The 13,729-nt window shown below is 34.7% G+C and overlaps 2 protein-coding genes across 3 annotated transcripts; one reads left to right on the top strand and one right to left on the bottom strand.

The window, feature by feature from the left end:
* Window positions 1-2,171: 2,171 nt before the first annotated feature.
* LOC104108862 (transcription factor MYB8-like) lies at window positions 2,172-5,136 on the top strand. Of its 2 annotated transcripts, none has more exons than XM_033659341.2 (4): window positions 2,172-2,648; window positions 3,135-3,264; window positions 3,554-4,082; window positions 4,465-5,136. In XM_033659341.2, exons 1-4 carry the CDS (start codon window positions 2,516-2,518, stop codon window positions 4,774-4,776), a joined length of 1,104 nt encoding a protein of 367 aa, XP_033515232.1. In that variant the 5' UTR covers window positions 2,172-2,515; the 3' UTR covers window positions 4,777-5,136. The 2 variants fall into 2 exon arrangements, with proteins under 2 accessions (XP_033515232.1, XP_009616295.1); XM_009618000.4 differs by having other exon boundaries at window positions 2,175-2,648; window positions 4,468-5,134.
* A 2,898-nt stretch (window positions 5,137-8,034) lies between these two features.
* Window positions 8,035-12,900, bottom strand: LOC104108863 (uncharacterized). Its single transcript, XM_009618002.4, has 10 exons — window positions 12,342-12,900; window positions 11,485-11,579; window positions 11,296-11,363; window positions 11,143-11,186; window positions 10,840-10,917; window positions 10,598-10,751; window positions 9,980-10,132; window positions 9,259-9,369; window positions 8,797-8,862; window positions 8,035-8,509 (listed from the first exon to the last, which is right to left on the bottom strand). Exons 1-10 carry the CDS (start codon window positions 12,644-12,646, stop codon window positions 8,411-8,413), a joined length of 1,173 nt encoding a protein of 390 aa, XP_009616297.1. The 5' UTR covers window positions 12,647-12,900; the 3' UTR covers window positions 8,035-8,410.
* Window positions 12,901-13,729: the final 829 nt, after the last annotated feature.

The following is a 13,729-nucleotide window of genomic DNA, read 5'->3' as shown; positions in this document are numbered from 1 at the left end:
AACATCATATTGTTAGTACGAAAACAGTTTCATGCTCCCTTCATCCGAGCGTGCCTACATATCCTCGATCAATTGATACAGTTTAGTTACTACTATATTAAGAGTCTGAGCCTGAATTTTAATTTTATGTGTTCTGAATTTTGAAACGATAACTTCCAACATTAATATTTGGATTAAAAGTTTAATATATTGATATATTTAATAAATTACCTAATGCAAATATACTATTTACGTAAAAACTACTGAATTTAGCATCTATATCTCCGCTTTTACCTCCGCCTCTGGCTCTTTTTTTTGTGGAACACGAGATTTTCTTTCCAGTCACTAAGAATAGGTCAAATATAATTTTTAGCTCACGCCATAAACTATTTATATTCAGGGCTGAAAAAGTGTATAAAATTTGTATAATTTTTGTATATAATATACAGAAATGTATATATATACAAAAAAAATTATATTTTTTCGACTATTATTTTGAGAACGGTTATATAGTGTCATTTTTTCATAAAAATAACATGGCTTTATTATATGGCTCTACCTTGATTCATTACAAAACTCGTACGCAATACTTTAAGACGGACGTGTGTTTTATGTGTAAATGATTTTAGTTTTAACAATCTTTTTCTAGTAACTCAGAACTGGTAAATGTATTATAAAGTACTTCGATATTTAGATATTTAAGCAAAAAGAGTACTCCATCTTTTACTAAAGATCAAATCTGAAACTTGAAATTACACTCGAACCCAAAGGTTTCACACCGGCCATGTCATAAGACATTTTGTTTAATCTAAGTTAATATACCCCCTTCGTTCTACAAAGATTCGCTGGACTCAAAGTATGATGTTTAACCCGTCTAATTTCGAATTCAGAGATTGATTATTACTGTAATTTTTTTTTTTAAAAATACAATAACAACACAGTATAATCTCACAAATGGGGTCTAGAAAGGATAGTGTGTACGCAGAACTTACCCCTACCATGAGATAGAGAGGTTGTTTCCGATAGTCTCTCAAAGTATGATGTTTAACCCATCTAATTTCGAATTCAGAGGTTGACTATTACTGTAATTCTTTTTGTTTAAAATACAATAACAACACAGTATAATATTACAAATTGGTTCTGGGAAGGATAGTGTGTACGCAGAACTTACCCCTACCATGGGATAGAGAGGTTGTTTCCGATAGTCTCTCGGCACAAGAATTTTTGTTTAAATAATTTTTTATATTAAAAAAGTTTACAAATCACAATATAGTTTTAAAACAAATTATACTTAAACAAAGAATAATTTGATTTAAACAGTAAAAAAATAGATTACGGGAAAAGAGAGAGTAAGTCCCACAAGTCAAGCCGATGACACATATTGTCCGCTAGAAGCCTGTCATTTCTTTTCCTCGACTCACCCTCCATTATGGTGTCACATACACTCTCATCTTAGGAATTTTGAACTCTCACAGAGAATCTTTAAATACCACATTTATCAGCTCAAATCATAAACGTATTGTTCGCTTTGACCAAATAATTTCCTAACTTTGTCTTTTGAACTATGCCGCATCTAGCTTAAAAATTAAAGTATGGAACTACGTAGCTCGTAGACTATTTGTGCAAATTAGAGTTTTAAAATTAGAATATAGTAAAGACAAATATGGTATTGGGTGGCTCCCGCTGTAGCAACGGACTGATTGGAGAACAGATCCAAAGATGTTAAGAGGACCCAATTTTTTGTATGTAAAAAGCAACCTGTCAATTGCTCTCTGGGACGATAAATCCCAAGTAGGGACATTGTAAATGGCACATGGGCCCCTGCATTTTCTGCATGGCTGACTCGTGGTTCTTGGCCAACCCCTATACAAATAACATTCGTATATACAAAATTAGTATATAAACAAATAGTAGTAAGTACAAATTAATGATGTTCATATATAGAATTATCGGAAACTCCGCCTATATGAGTTTGCTCACATTATCGGTTTCAAGCTCAGAACTTCCGAGTTAGAAGTAGGATTACAGTAAGCTAGCAATCAGTATAAAACTTGTAAGCAATACTTTATCGGTTTCAAGCTCAGAACTTCCGAGTTAGAAGTAGGATTACAGTAAGCTAGCAATCAGTATAAAACTTGTAATCAATACTAAAACAAATTGAAATTAAGGTCATCTTTCTCAATCTGTACTCTTGAGTGTTCAGCTCCTATTATAAGACATAGAGCCACACATCATTTCTCTTTACCACAAACCCTAATGGAGTGTACTATTTCTTTTTTAAGAGGGACCCTCTCTAGCTCCCACACTCATGGCTTTAATTTCCATTGAATTAATATAACTTCATCAACAGCCAGCCCATTTTCTTGATTGATCACTAAATAAATTTTTTTTTTTTTTTGGGGTTAGATTATATATAGGTAGAGGTGCCAGCTGCTTTCTTTGGGTTGTTGTTTCTTTGTGGAATCTGTTACTGTTACAGTACTCTCTGGTTGTATATCTGCATTTAGCAGAGAGAGGGATATATACAAAAAGAGAGATGGGGCATCATACATGTTGCAACAAACAAAAAGTGAAGAGAGGGCTATGGTCTCCTGAAGAAGATGAGAAACTCATTAAGTACATTACTACTTATGGCCATGGTTGTTGGAGCTCTGTTCCTAAGCTTGCTGGTTTGTTTTTTACTTGATTTTCTGCTCTTTATTCGAACCACATAAACAAAAACAAAACCCCCCTCTTCATTCTCTATCTTTGGTTTTTTTTTTAATAGAGAAAATAAATCAACTTATGCCAATCTTCTTGTTTGTGTTTGTTCACAAAGGCGGATGCAGCCTTTGTACAATGGGTTTGATTCAGTACTTTCGTCACGAAACAGTAAAAGATCACTGAAATTTCAATTCGTATCTTACCCATGATTCAGTTTAAAAACGTAAAAGATTGAATTCATCAAGTTTAAATTTTGAATCCGTCTCTACGGGTTTGTCATATGTGTTTTGCTATATACATCTAAGGTTTCTTGTATAGTTCATGTACATGCGCCTCTCTAACAAACACCCAAAGATTTCTTTTATTTAGGCTTAAAGCCTTAGCTTCAAGACATAGATTTTCCCTAAAGTTGTTGTTTGAAAGATGACTTTATATATTTTTGTACGGTACAGGGCTTCAAAGATGTGGAAAAAGCTGCAGGTTGAGATGGATAAATTATCTCAGACCAGATTTGAAACGTGGGAGTTTCTCTCATCAAGAAGCTGCACTTATCATTGAACTCCACAGTATTCTTGGCAACAGGTAAATATCTTCTACTTCTTCTTCATCATCATCACCATATCTTCTTTGACTAAAAAACGGGCAGCCGAATGTACAAAATATCATGTGTTCACTACAGAGTTCGAAGGAGGATCGCACTCTAAGGTATAATATAGACAGCCTACTTTAACATAAGTATTACTGGCTGATTTCACGACTCGAAACCGTGACGAATAAGAAAGAATTCATTTTTGTTAGATAATTAGATGATGATGGTGAATTATATTTGTCATTTTACAGTTTCATGCAAAGTGACATTTTGTCTTTACAGGTGGGCTCAAATAGCTAAGCATCTACCTGGAAGAACAGACAATGAAGTCAAGAACTTTTGGAATTCTAGCATCAAGAAAAAGCTACTTTCTCATGGAACCCTCTCTGATTTCTCCATGATTTTTCCTAACAATCTCACAACTACAAACCCTAATCCCTCTTTTGAGAATTTTTACCCACTCAACTCCACTCCTATTAATTTCATGCCAATTAGCACAAACTCTCCACTAATTCTACAAGTTGACCACCAAATGAATAATAATCATTTAAATGGGGATTTAAATTTAAATCCAGTGGTACCTTCCCTTATTAATCCTTTGTCATTTGACTCAATCACAAATGATCCTACTTGGGTTAATTTCAACTATCCTCATCCTCAACATGATCTTGATAATTATAACCAAAATGTTCTTATACAAGGCAACTCCGATTCCATGCTCACTTCTAACATTTCTTTGAATTACACTAATGGGGAGAATTTCATGGATTCAAGAAATGCAGATATCAAAACTCACCAAGATTTATTGATGGTACGTACTGTTAATTGTGTAACCATCTTATTTAACTAAAAGGTTTAAGCTGTTAGAGAGTGTACACTTTTATATACTACTAAATTATGTCTTCAGCTCGTCGAAGGGGAGCCTTCGCGTAACTGGTAAAGTTGATGTCATGTGACTACGAGGTCACGGGTTCGAGCCGTAGAAACAGCCTCTTGCAGAAATGCAGGGTAAGGCTGCATACAATAGACTCTTGTGGTTTGGCCTTTCCCGGACCCCACGCGTCGTGGGAGCTTAGGCGCCGGGCTGCCCATGTCCACTCACGTGAACACAACAACCGCTGTGATCGTCTCATCCTGCTAAAAGCTTATGTTGTTAGATGATCCCGCTTTTATTTACTTAATTATATCTTCAGCAGGTATCGTTGCTTCCCAAGCTTTCTGAAATGATAAAAGGGAATGGTGGCATTGTGGAATCATCACCTCCTGCTGCTTCACAACAAATTGAGTCAATGGTGGTTAGTAGTCTCCCATGTACTTTCCCAAATGGTTATATCCATCCACATTTTGGTATGAATGGAGTATATGAAATGGAGCAAATAGAATGCATGCACATGTCATCTAATTTCCCATCATCATCATCACCATCATCATCCAAATCTTCACCATCATCATGCAATACTCAATTTATGATGAACCCTAGTCTTCCTACAAGTTGGGATTCATAGAAACATGTAATAATTGGCATTTGTGATGTGATTGTTTGGTGCGTAAAAGGTTCCCGGTAAAGGTGAGTGTGTTACAGGGATTTCGCTACAAACTCGGGCTAAAATATGTATTAAACATCTTATTTTTTGTATTCTCAAGTATACTATATGTAATACTGTTCCAAGGGAATTAAGGGAGATTTTTATGATGAGGGAACAGCTTAAAAGGAGATCGAGGGAATTAGCTAGTTTCATATTATTATTGTGCAGTTATATAGTGTTTTGCATAGAGAAGTTGAGAACTTTCCAATTATGTGTTATTTTATGCAGTTTCTTTGTTCCCTCCCGTGAAATTACTCTCTGTAACAACAAATATTTGTATTGATCAATATTAGTAGTTTCAATATGTCAATATCTGTGTTTACTTGTGGAGCCCCTTGGTCACAATTTTCCTTCGCTTCATGTAAACAAAAAGATTAAGAGTTTCATTTTTATACATTGACATTGTGAAGAATTTTAACATTATTGTATTAAAAAAAAGATAATTGCAGATAACCTATCATAAAAAATAGAATTAGTTACTTGAAAAATTAGGCAAGTTATCGACTACAACATGTTAAAATAAATTAATAGTATAAAAATTTTATACACGAAACTATATAGAGTATATATAAGTTAAATCCAAATATTAAATACAACGGAAATGTTACAAGCAAGAACAATTAAAACCTAAAAAGGAATATTCTAACTACAGTCTTGTCACTTTAAGAAAGTTTCATATATTAAAAGACAATTGTTTGATTTAAGTAATTGTATGGCTACACTTGTATAGGCTTTTCCTAATCGCTAATAGCAAAATATTGAATGTGTAAATTTCATTTAAAGCGAAGCTATTTGCGGATACTAGATACTGAGGGGACCATTGTCCCAATTTTTGAAATAGTTTCTATGCCCTTTGCTAGCTTGTTTGGTCAAGTTTTTCCAAGTTAAAAAGTATTTTTTTCTAAAGTTAGAAGTGTTTGGTCAAGCTTTTAGAAGGAAAAAAAATATTTTTGAGTAGAATTAGAAGCAATTTTGGTGAAGCAGAAAAAAGTAGATTTGTCCCGGAAGCACTTTTTGAGAAGCACTTTTGAGAAAAATGCACTTAGAAGCACTTTTTAAAAGCTTGGTCAATCACTAATTGCTGCTTAGAAGTACTTTTTAAATTAATTAGTCAAACGCAAACGACTTCTCACCAAAACACTTTTGAAAAAAAAAATACTTTTCAAAATAAGCAGATTTTTGCAGCTTGGCCAAACAGGCTATAATTCTTTCTACTCTTTCTTCTTCGCTTCTTATTTAGACTATCATTTTTACCGGATAATTAATTAATGATTATTAATGCAAGAGGATCATGTGCGGGATTTGAGGAAGTTCTTCCAGAGGCTTTGCAAGTATGATTTGAAACTGAATCCGGCTAAATGTGATAGGAATATACGGATGTGCATTGATTACCGCCAATTGAAGAAAGTTACCATTAAAAATTAAGTATCCGCTGTGAAAATAATATTTTACACTTTTTTGTGCATAGAACTTAAAAGCCAAAATATAATTCAACGTAAGTTTCTACATTAGATATATTGCACTTCTTGTTACTAAATCTTTTTGACACCTCTTAGTTTAAATTATATGCCAGTCAATATTCAACCCAATCATTATTTTTTATTTTATTTTTACGCTTGGTTTCGGATGATAATTCATATTTTGTCATTTTCTTTCTTGAAAAAGTTTTTAAAAAAAAAACAATGAAACCGTGTTTGGTAGCTTCAGAAAGCAAAATTTTCATGGAAATTATCACAGCAAATTTGGAAAAAGGGACTTCAACCAGTTTCCTATGGTTTTCCTCAGCAGATGTAAGCGATTGTGGTACTGTTTCTTACATCCTAATCGATTTCTGCATGTTACTTTTTTAAAAACTTTGAAAAAGAAAATACGTTTAATAATTACGTAGTAATATTTTCTGGAAAAAAAAAAAGAAAGAATAGTGAACAACTTTTATATTTTCGAGTCCTTTGAAATTTGTACAAGGATGGAGCTGTCAATCCGTGCAGATAATTCTGATCAGGACATTATCTTTAAATCGTATAAATTATATTCAAATGAAATCTTGGGTTGACCCCTCATAAAAAACATGAAAGTACGGAGTATATAATTCAGAAAAAAGATGACGCAACTGTACTTTGATTTTTTAGTCCTTATACAATCTTAGTGCAGGTATGTACGAGTGTCCAAGATACAATTGTATTTAGCTAAGTAAATTGTTTTAATGTTTCGTAGCATTTTCAACTGGCATGAGTATATACTCTATAGCGTCTGCAAATAAAATTTGATAAGGAACAAAATATTTTCTATAAGAGCAATATCAATTCACTTGTATCATATTGGCGACTCATTTACATAGTCGAACAAATAGAAATTTCCTCATAGTGGCAATGTATTTACATACTTGAACAAATAGAAATTTATGGAGCACAAAATTGTTACAAAGAAATTATATTTATAAATAAAAAAAAACCATTAGCAAGAAAAAAAATTCTTTTCTTTCATCACTAGGGGTTAAAATGGAAAAAGTTTAAAGTTGAGGATCCGATTGGCAATTTTCCACATTTCCTTCTTTTTGTCAATTTTCGCTTGTCCTGGAAAAATGGCCTAAGATGAAATCCTGCCTCTAATCAAAGTTTGAGCCCGTGGAGAATAAGGGGTGCTACTATTGATTTTTCTTGCCCTGTTGACAAAACTTCAAGTTTAACCAGTGTTGAACCTCGCTTGCCCAATGGGCATCACTTTTGACTTTGACCTTACGAGTGGGGCAAGCAGAGTTCAAAAATCAAGATCATGCATTTCAAGGTCTATTAGCTGTAATTCCTGAAAATTAACCTGAGGTTTGGTATGGCAAAATGCCATATATTCTTCTTTTCTGGTCTCTCGAGGTATTCTGATTTAGATCGTCAATTACTTTGGAGTCATAGTCAAGAATTTGAAATTTGGTGTAAAAGACGGGTTACGAGTATAAATTGTAGAAGGAATAACTGATAACAGTATATTTGAAACAAAACTTCACAAGAGATGCACACAATCTTCAATACTAAGCTCAACACATAATGTTGCACTCCCCACAGTTTATAATCTCCAGTCTCCAACAAAACTTAGAAACATCTCTTCACAATTATCACTGTTGTGCAACTTGAAATATGTTGATTAAAAAAATAATAATAATAATAATAAAGAACAAAAAGAAGCTTGAAAGAAAGAAGACACTCAACTCCATTACAAACAGACAACAGCATTCCACTATATTTCATCTGGCTGTTTCCAGTTTACAAGGTGAAAAGAAGATCCCAACCATCCTGCCTAACAATTTGCCCAATAAAACCAACCTAAAACACAATTTTGTGGTACCAAGCAAAAAAATATGGCACTTTTACAACAATGCTGGCCTTTTAAATCAACAGCGGGAAGCATTAGCTTCACGACACAAATCAAAAGGTTGATCAGATAAACTAAAACAAATAAATAATTAAGGCATCACAAATATGGCCCATGTAAATATTGCAAGATGACCAGAACAAAAATCATCTTAAGATGTACAAACAGTACTGAAGAGTGGCTCATGCTTTCATTGTTCCACTTCTAATGCAGAAGAAATCCACTCTGATGCAGCAGTGTGAACGTCTGTTTCCACATGCATCACAAGAGAGACCGGAGTGACTGCCACCTGAAGAGTACAAAAAGACCGAACTAGTCATGAGCATCTGAAGAACAGTGCTTCTATTGCGGTCGATTCAATAGTATAAACTGGTTTTAAGAAAATAAGGTAAGCTCAAACACTCCATATGTAATGTCAACAAGGGCAGAGAACAAAAAGACACTCCAAATATAACTCTTTGACAATGAGTTCTCAAATCTTTAAGTAGGCTAAAAAACGTTCCACTTTGAAACAGAATACCCGAAGTGCCATGTAGGAAAATAGATAGTACTCAAGAATTGCGGAAACAGACTTACAAATCCATTTTCAAGAGCTCTAAAATCTAAATCCTCGTCTTCTTCTTCCTGCTTCTTGTCAAGCAACTGCAGTGCAAATAACCAAAAAAGTCGATGAGAGAAGAAATTAAACCCAGTTGATATAAAGCTTAATAAGGGCGGGGTTGGGTGGGTTTTTTTTTTTTTTTTGGAGGGGGCAGAGATGAGAAGGGCTAGCAGAAGGAATGGTGGTGCACTCGGCCGTAACCACATTATGCAGCATTTCAACACATCAGCAGAAGAATTATACTATATCATCAAAATAGTATTCCATTTATTAACACAGCTCAGATACATCACATCTCTCCACCTTTCTTTTGATAGAGATTACAATGTCACAATTTGCAGTTTCGCTTGGAAATTTAACTGGCCCTTTGTACTCAATACTCATAGAGGAAAGCAGCTAGATACTATGTTGTGGGAGAAAGGAAAAAGCACACTTACCTCCAGTCTGAAGTACTTGACTTTCCTATCGGGATCAGATTTCCCTGCTACACCAACAGATTCAACGACCTCTATATTCTTTCTCTGTGTAGCTAATTTGCGAGCAGCACCCTGAGAAAAAATAAGAAGGCAAAGGTTTGATGATGTCCAAGAGAGGAGGAAAGACATGAGGAAGGGGGCAACCAAAGACAAGTAGGGACATCACCACTTCATTTTCCAAATGCATGTCACAGTTTTCAAACAATTACTGCACATTATTGTCTTCATAAATACGATGAGGCATCTAAAACTACCTCAGATACTACTTAGCGAACCTGAAACTGCAAAATGAATCAACTTTCTAGTAACCATCCTTTCAGTTGAGCACTTGAACTTCTAGATTTATTATTCTTTCTGTGTTTAGTTATATAATTTTTTCCTTTTTTTGGGTGGACAAGTTGTTATACAGTATACAGTGGGATTGAGGCATAGTTGATTGATTGATACTGATACACTTATTCATGATAACTTCAACTCTTTAAAAGTTTCTTTTACATAAAGGACAGGGGACAATTTAATTCTTAATCTCTAACTGTAACATCACCACTTTGCAACAAAGGAGCTCTATTCTCCAAAAGATTCATAGCATCACTCTGTGATGAACTTGCTTTCACCATAATGCAATTATTATGCTATTACATGACATGAAGCAACAATTATGTTAGAAACAGTGTCTACTCACTGCCGCAGAAGCATCTCGACCTAGTTGAGCAAGCTGCATCCCAAGGCTTTGCTGATTTGGAAGAAAACGCCCAGCAGCAAGATTTCTGGTAGATGAACTAGCTTGCCAGCAAAGCTTAGAGCTCCAGAGACTTTGCTTGGTCAATTTGAATCCCTGTCAAACAAAGGCGCTGAAATGACATCTGTTTTTTATGCAAGCAAGAAGAATATGGTCTGTATACATAAAGGCAGGCCCTGATTTCAACAATAGGTGGATTGGAGAAAAAATGGAAATGTGCTTTTGCCTTTGGCACCCAACACAAATAAACACACGTTAATCTTTCATGTTTATACCGGTTATAAGGGCATTATTTATCTCTAATGCAATGGTCAGACAACCAAATCATAAATCAAATTCATTTTCTTAACAATTTAAAAGAATCGGGTTCGATTTCATTTTTCTTCCTGGAAACTGGAGTGGGTGCAAGAACTGTTTTGGGGCTTAGCAAGAGAAGCATGACCATAGTCATCATGGAACCCTGACCCACCATAGACATTGACACATAGGTTTTGTGATATATTACTCATTTCTTTCTTTCCCCATGGAGGCGCAGTTGAGATGGAGAGATATATAACATACCTTGTTTGTCAGAGGAGATTTCGGAAGTCCGATATGCAACAAGCAACATTTGGGAAAAGCTCCCTTTTCAATATCTCTGATGGCTGCACTTATCAACGGTAGACAAACACTCACGGCATCCTTGAAATCACTTTCTTGACTTTCATCATTCCTCCTAAAGTAGATTATTGAAGATGCTATTAATTTAAGACGAGAAGACTGATCGAAGTTTCAGTCATGTACTGTACGAGAAGGGTAAATACCAGTCAAGTGATACCGATATGGATGGCACGCCATTAAACAATGCCTCCCTTGCACCAGCTACGACACCTGAGTAAAACCTGGACAGTGAAGTAATAGATATAGATAGTCACAAATTCTTAAGGACATAAAAGCAAAAGAAATACATGTGACAGAAACCTTCTGTCCACGAGCTGAAAAACTTAGTAACCAAATAATTTTAAGCAATACATGTGTGCTGAGTTATAGTTTACAATGGCAAAGATTCTGGAAGGTTCAGCTTATGAAGCCAAAAGGAATGCCAACCAAAAAGAAACAGTACTTACATATGATGGCCACAACTTGAGCCCCTGTTGATTCCACTTATAACCTAAACATCCATGGGGAAAGAAAATAGAGTAGACTCAGCAGGTTAGCAATACCAAATCAAAATATCCTTTTCAAAGCAATGATATAGTTGAAAGGGTGCAAAAGAATACCAGGACCGGCTTCGACCAGGAAAACAGTGCCCCAGACAAGGCTAATGACACACAATCTACGGGAGTCCCTGAAAGCAGATTAAATCCAAGAAGCATAACAATGTTAAGCTGAATTCTAATATACAAACTGTTCAACAAAGTCAAGGTACTATGTTTCACAATAATCCTACAGCAATTATATGTTCATACCAGATACTTCATAAGCAGTAGCACCATGAACCTCTGTCGGCGTAACTGCAACGGTTTCTTTAAGAGTAACAGAGTGACCCGCCACCGATTTATCTCTACAATAACAGACATGATTTAATTTTAACCACAAAACAAAAAATTCTTCAAAGTCATTCAAAATCTCGGATGTGTTGCTTTTTAGCTCAACCTAAAAGGCACTCAAAAAAAAAGGCACTTACTAAGCTTACTGAAGGGTTCACATTCAAACGTCAACACAAGATTAGTTGAATTCACACGAAAGAACTTCAAAATTAACAACACTAAAACCATAACAACAACTATGCCTTAGTCACAAACAAGTTGGGTTCGGCCAATTTATTTCTACAATAGCAGATATCAATTAATCACCAAAAGAAAAATCTTCAGAATCATTCACAATGTGTTGCTTTTAGCTAAAACAAAATGGAACTCACAAAGCCGACCTCAAGGGTCCACATTCAAACTTCAAAACAAAATTAGCTGAAAACACATTACAAATTTCAAAATCAACGACACTAAAATCATACATGGAACTTAATTTTTCTTTCTCTTTTTCCTATTAAGAGTTGGGATTGGCGTTATGTGGGTATGTAAAACTAATGTAGCAGAACAACTTGTACCAATGTTAAAAAGATACTTCCTCCGTTTAGAAACAATTTAACTATAAACTTCTCAAAACTTTTATAGTCACAAATGTTATGTCATGATTAATATCACAAGTTTCAAAAATCCTTCATTTCTTTTTTAAACTCCGTTGAGCAAATTATGTCATATAAAATAAAATGGAGGGAGTATATACAAGAAATAGTATAAATGAAGGGAGATTATAGAAAACTCACGATTGGGGAGCGCAGACGTTAACATTACAGAGGCCTTGACGAACAAGAGCATCAACAAGACACGTCAGCCCAGGAGATTCGATCCCATCAGCGTTTGTAACCAATACAACGGGCTTTTTGCCGTCGGTGTCAGCTGCATCACCGGAAACGGAGTCGGAAGAAGAAGGCTGAGCCGCAGGCTCATCGTTATTATTGGGCTTCGATTGCTGATCTTGGGCCACACCTTTTCTGTTGAGAAGAACTTCCTGAAGATTGGATACCAAACCCGGTGGCAAAAAATTGTTCTTCACCGCAGAAGTCGTCATTTTTTTTCTTCTATAGATGAGATGATGATTACAAGGAAATGAAAAGGGAGAAAAAGAGAAGCGGTTTTTTTGTTGAGCTACAGGAATGGGGAAATTTCAAAACCCTAGAGAGCAGTTTTCAACAATGGATATACCTGTCCCCAACGGCGTTGTTTAGAGAGAGAAAGGAGAGAGAGAGAGAGAGAGAATATGGGTTTGTTTCGGCAATGGGGTACCGTGAGGAAGGAAAGTACTGAAGGAACAGTGATGAAATTGACGCCTATAAAAACTAACAGCAATTCTCATTCTCATCGAAACACGTTAGCTACACGAACTAATTAAAAGCCAAAGGTACAACTACTATACATCTTTTTGCTTGAAAATTAAGAGTCGTTTCAACGTAAGAAATTTTTCATTTTTTTCCAAAATAAATTCACTTTTTTTTATCAGTGTTTAGTCATTTTAATTTTTACTTAAAGATAAATTTTAGAATTTTTCAAAAATTTAAAAAACTTCAAAAAGTTATTTTTTAAAATTTTCACTCAAATCACTCATAAAACTTCAAAAATAACCCAAAATTATATTCATATCCAAACACAACCCTAATTTTCAAATATCATTTTCACTTGAAAAAATTTTTTATTTTTTTTAAAATTTTACCATTCTTATGTCCAAACGCCCACTAAATTCAACAATTTACATATTGTATATTTATTTATTTTTTTTGGTAACTAACTTAATTTTATTAATCATCAAAGCTAGCTACAGATTCATAGCTAAGCCAACAAAGCTAGCTATCTTAATAGGAAAAACAAACATAGCAAATTACCTACTCCCTACTTTGACCATATTAAAAGACATAAGACTGTAATTGAGCTTTGATCCTGGGGTGCCCGAACACAGCAAATATAAGTTATTTCCTTTGCAATGCTTCCATATTGCCTACTCCTTTGTTCAAATATTCGTAAGTTCCTCTCAATCCAAATATGATGAATAGCCTCTGCATAGACGAGTTTGAAGATTAGTGCTTGTTGGGATTTTTCTCTTGAACACTTTATGATCCATTGACGGTATTCACCTCAACCACTTGTAGTAGGCTCGTGT

This window comes from Nicotiana tomentosiformis, chromosome 3, assembly GCF_000390325.3.
Source record: "Nicotiana tomentosiformis chromosome 3, ASM39032v3, whole genome shotgun sequence".
In the NCBI taxonomy this organism is placed as follows: domain Eukaryota; kingdom Viridiplantae; phylum Streptophyta; class Magnoliopsida; order Solanales; family Solanaceae; genus Nicotiana; species Nicotiana tomentosiformis.
Note: the sequence above shows the minus strand (reverse complement) of the source record. Positions and strands in the feature narration are given on the sequence as shown.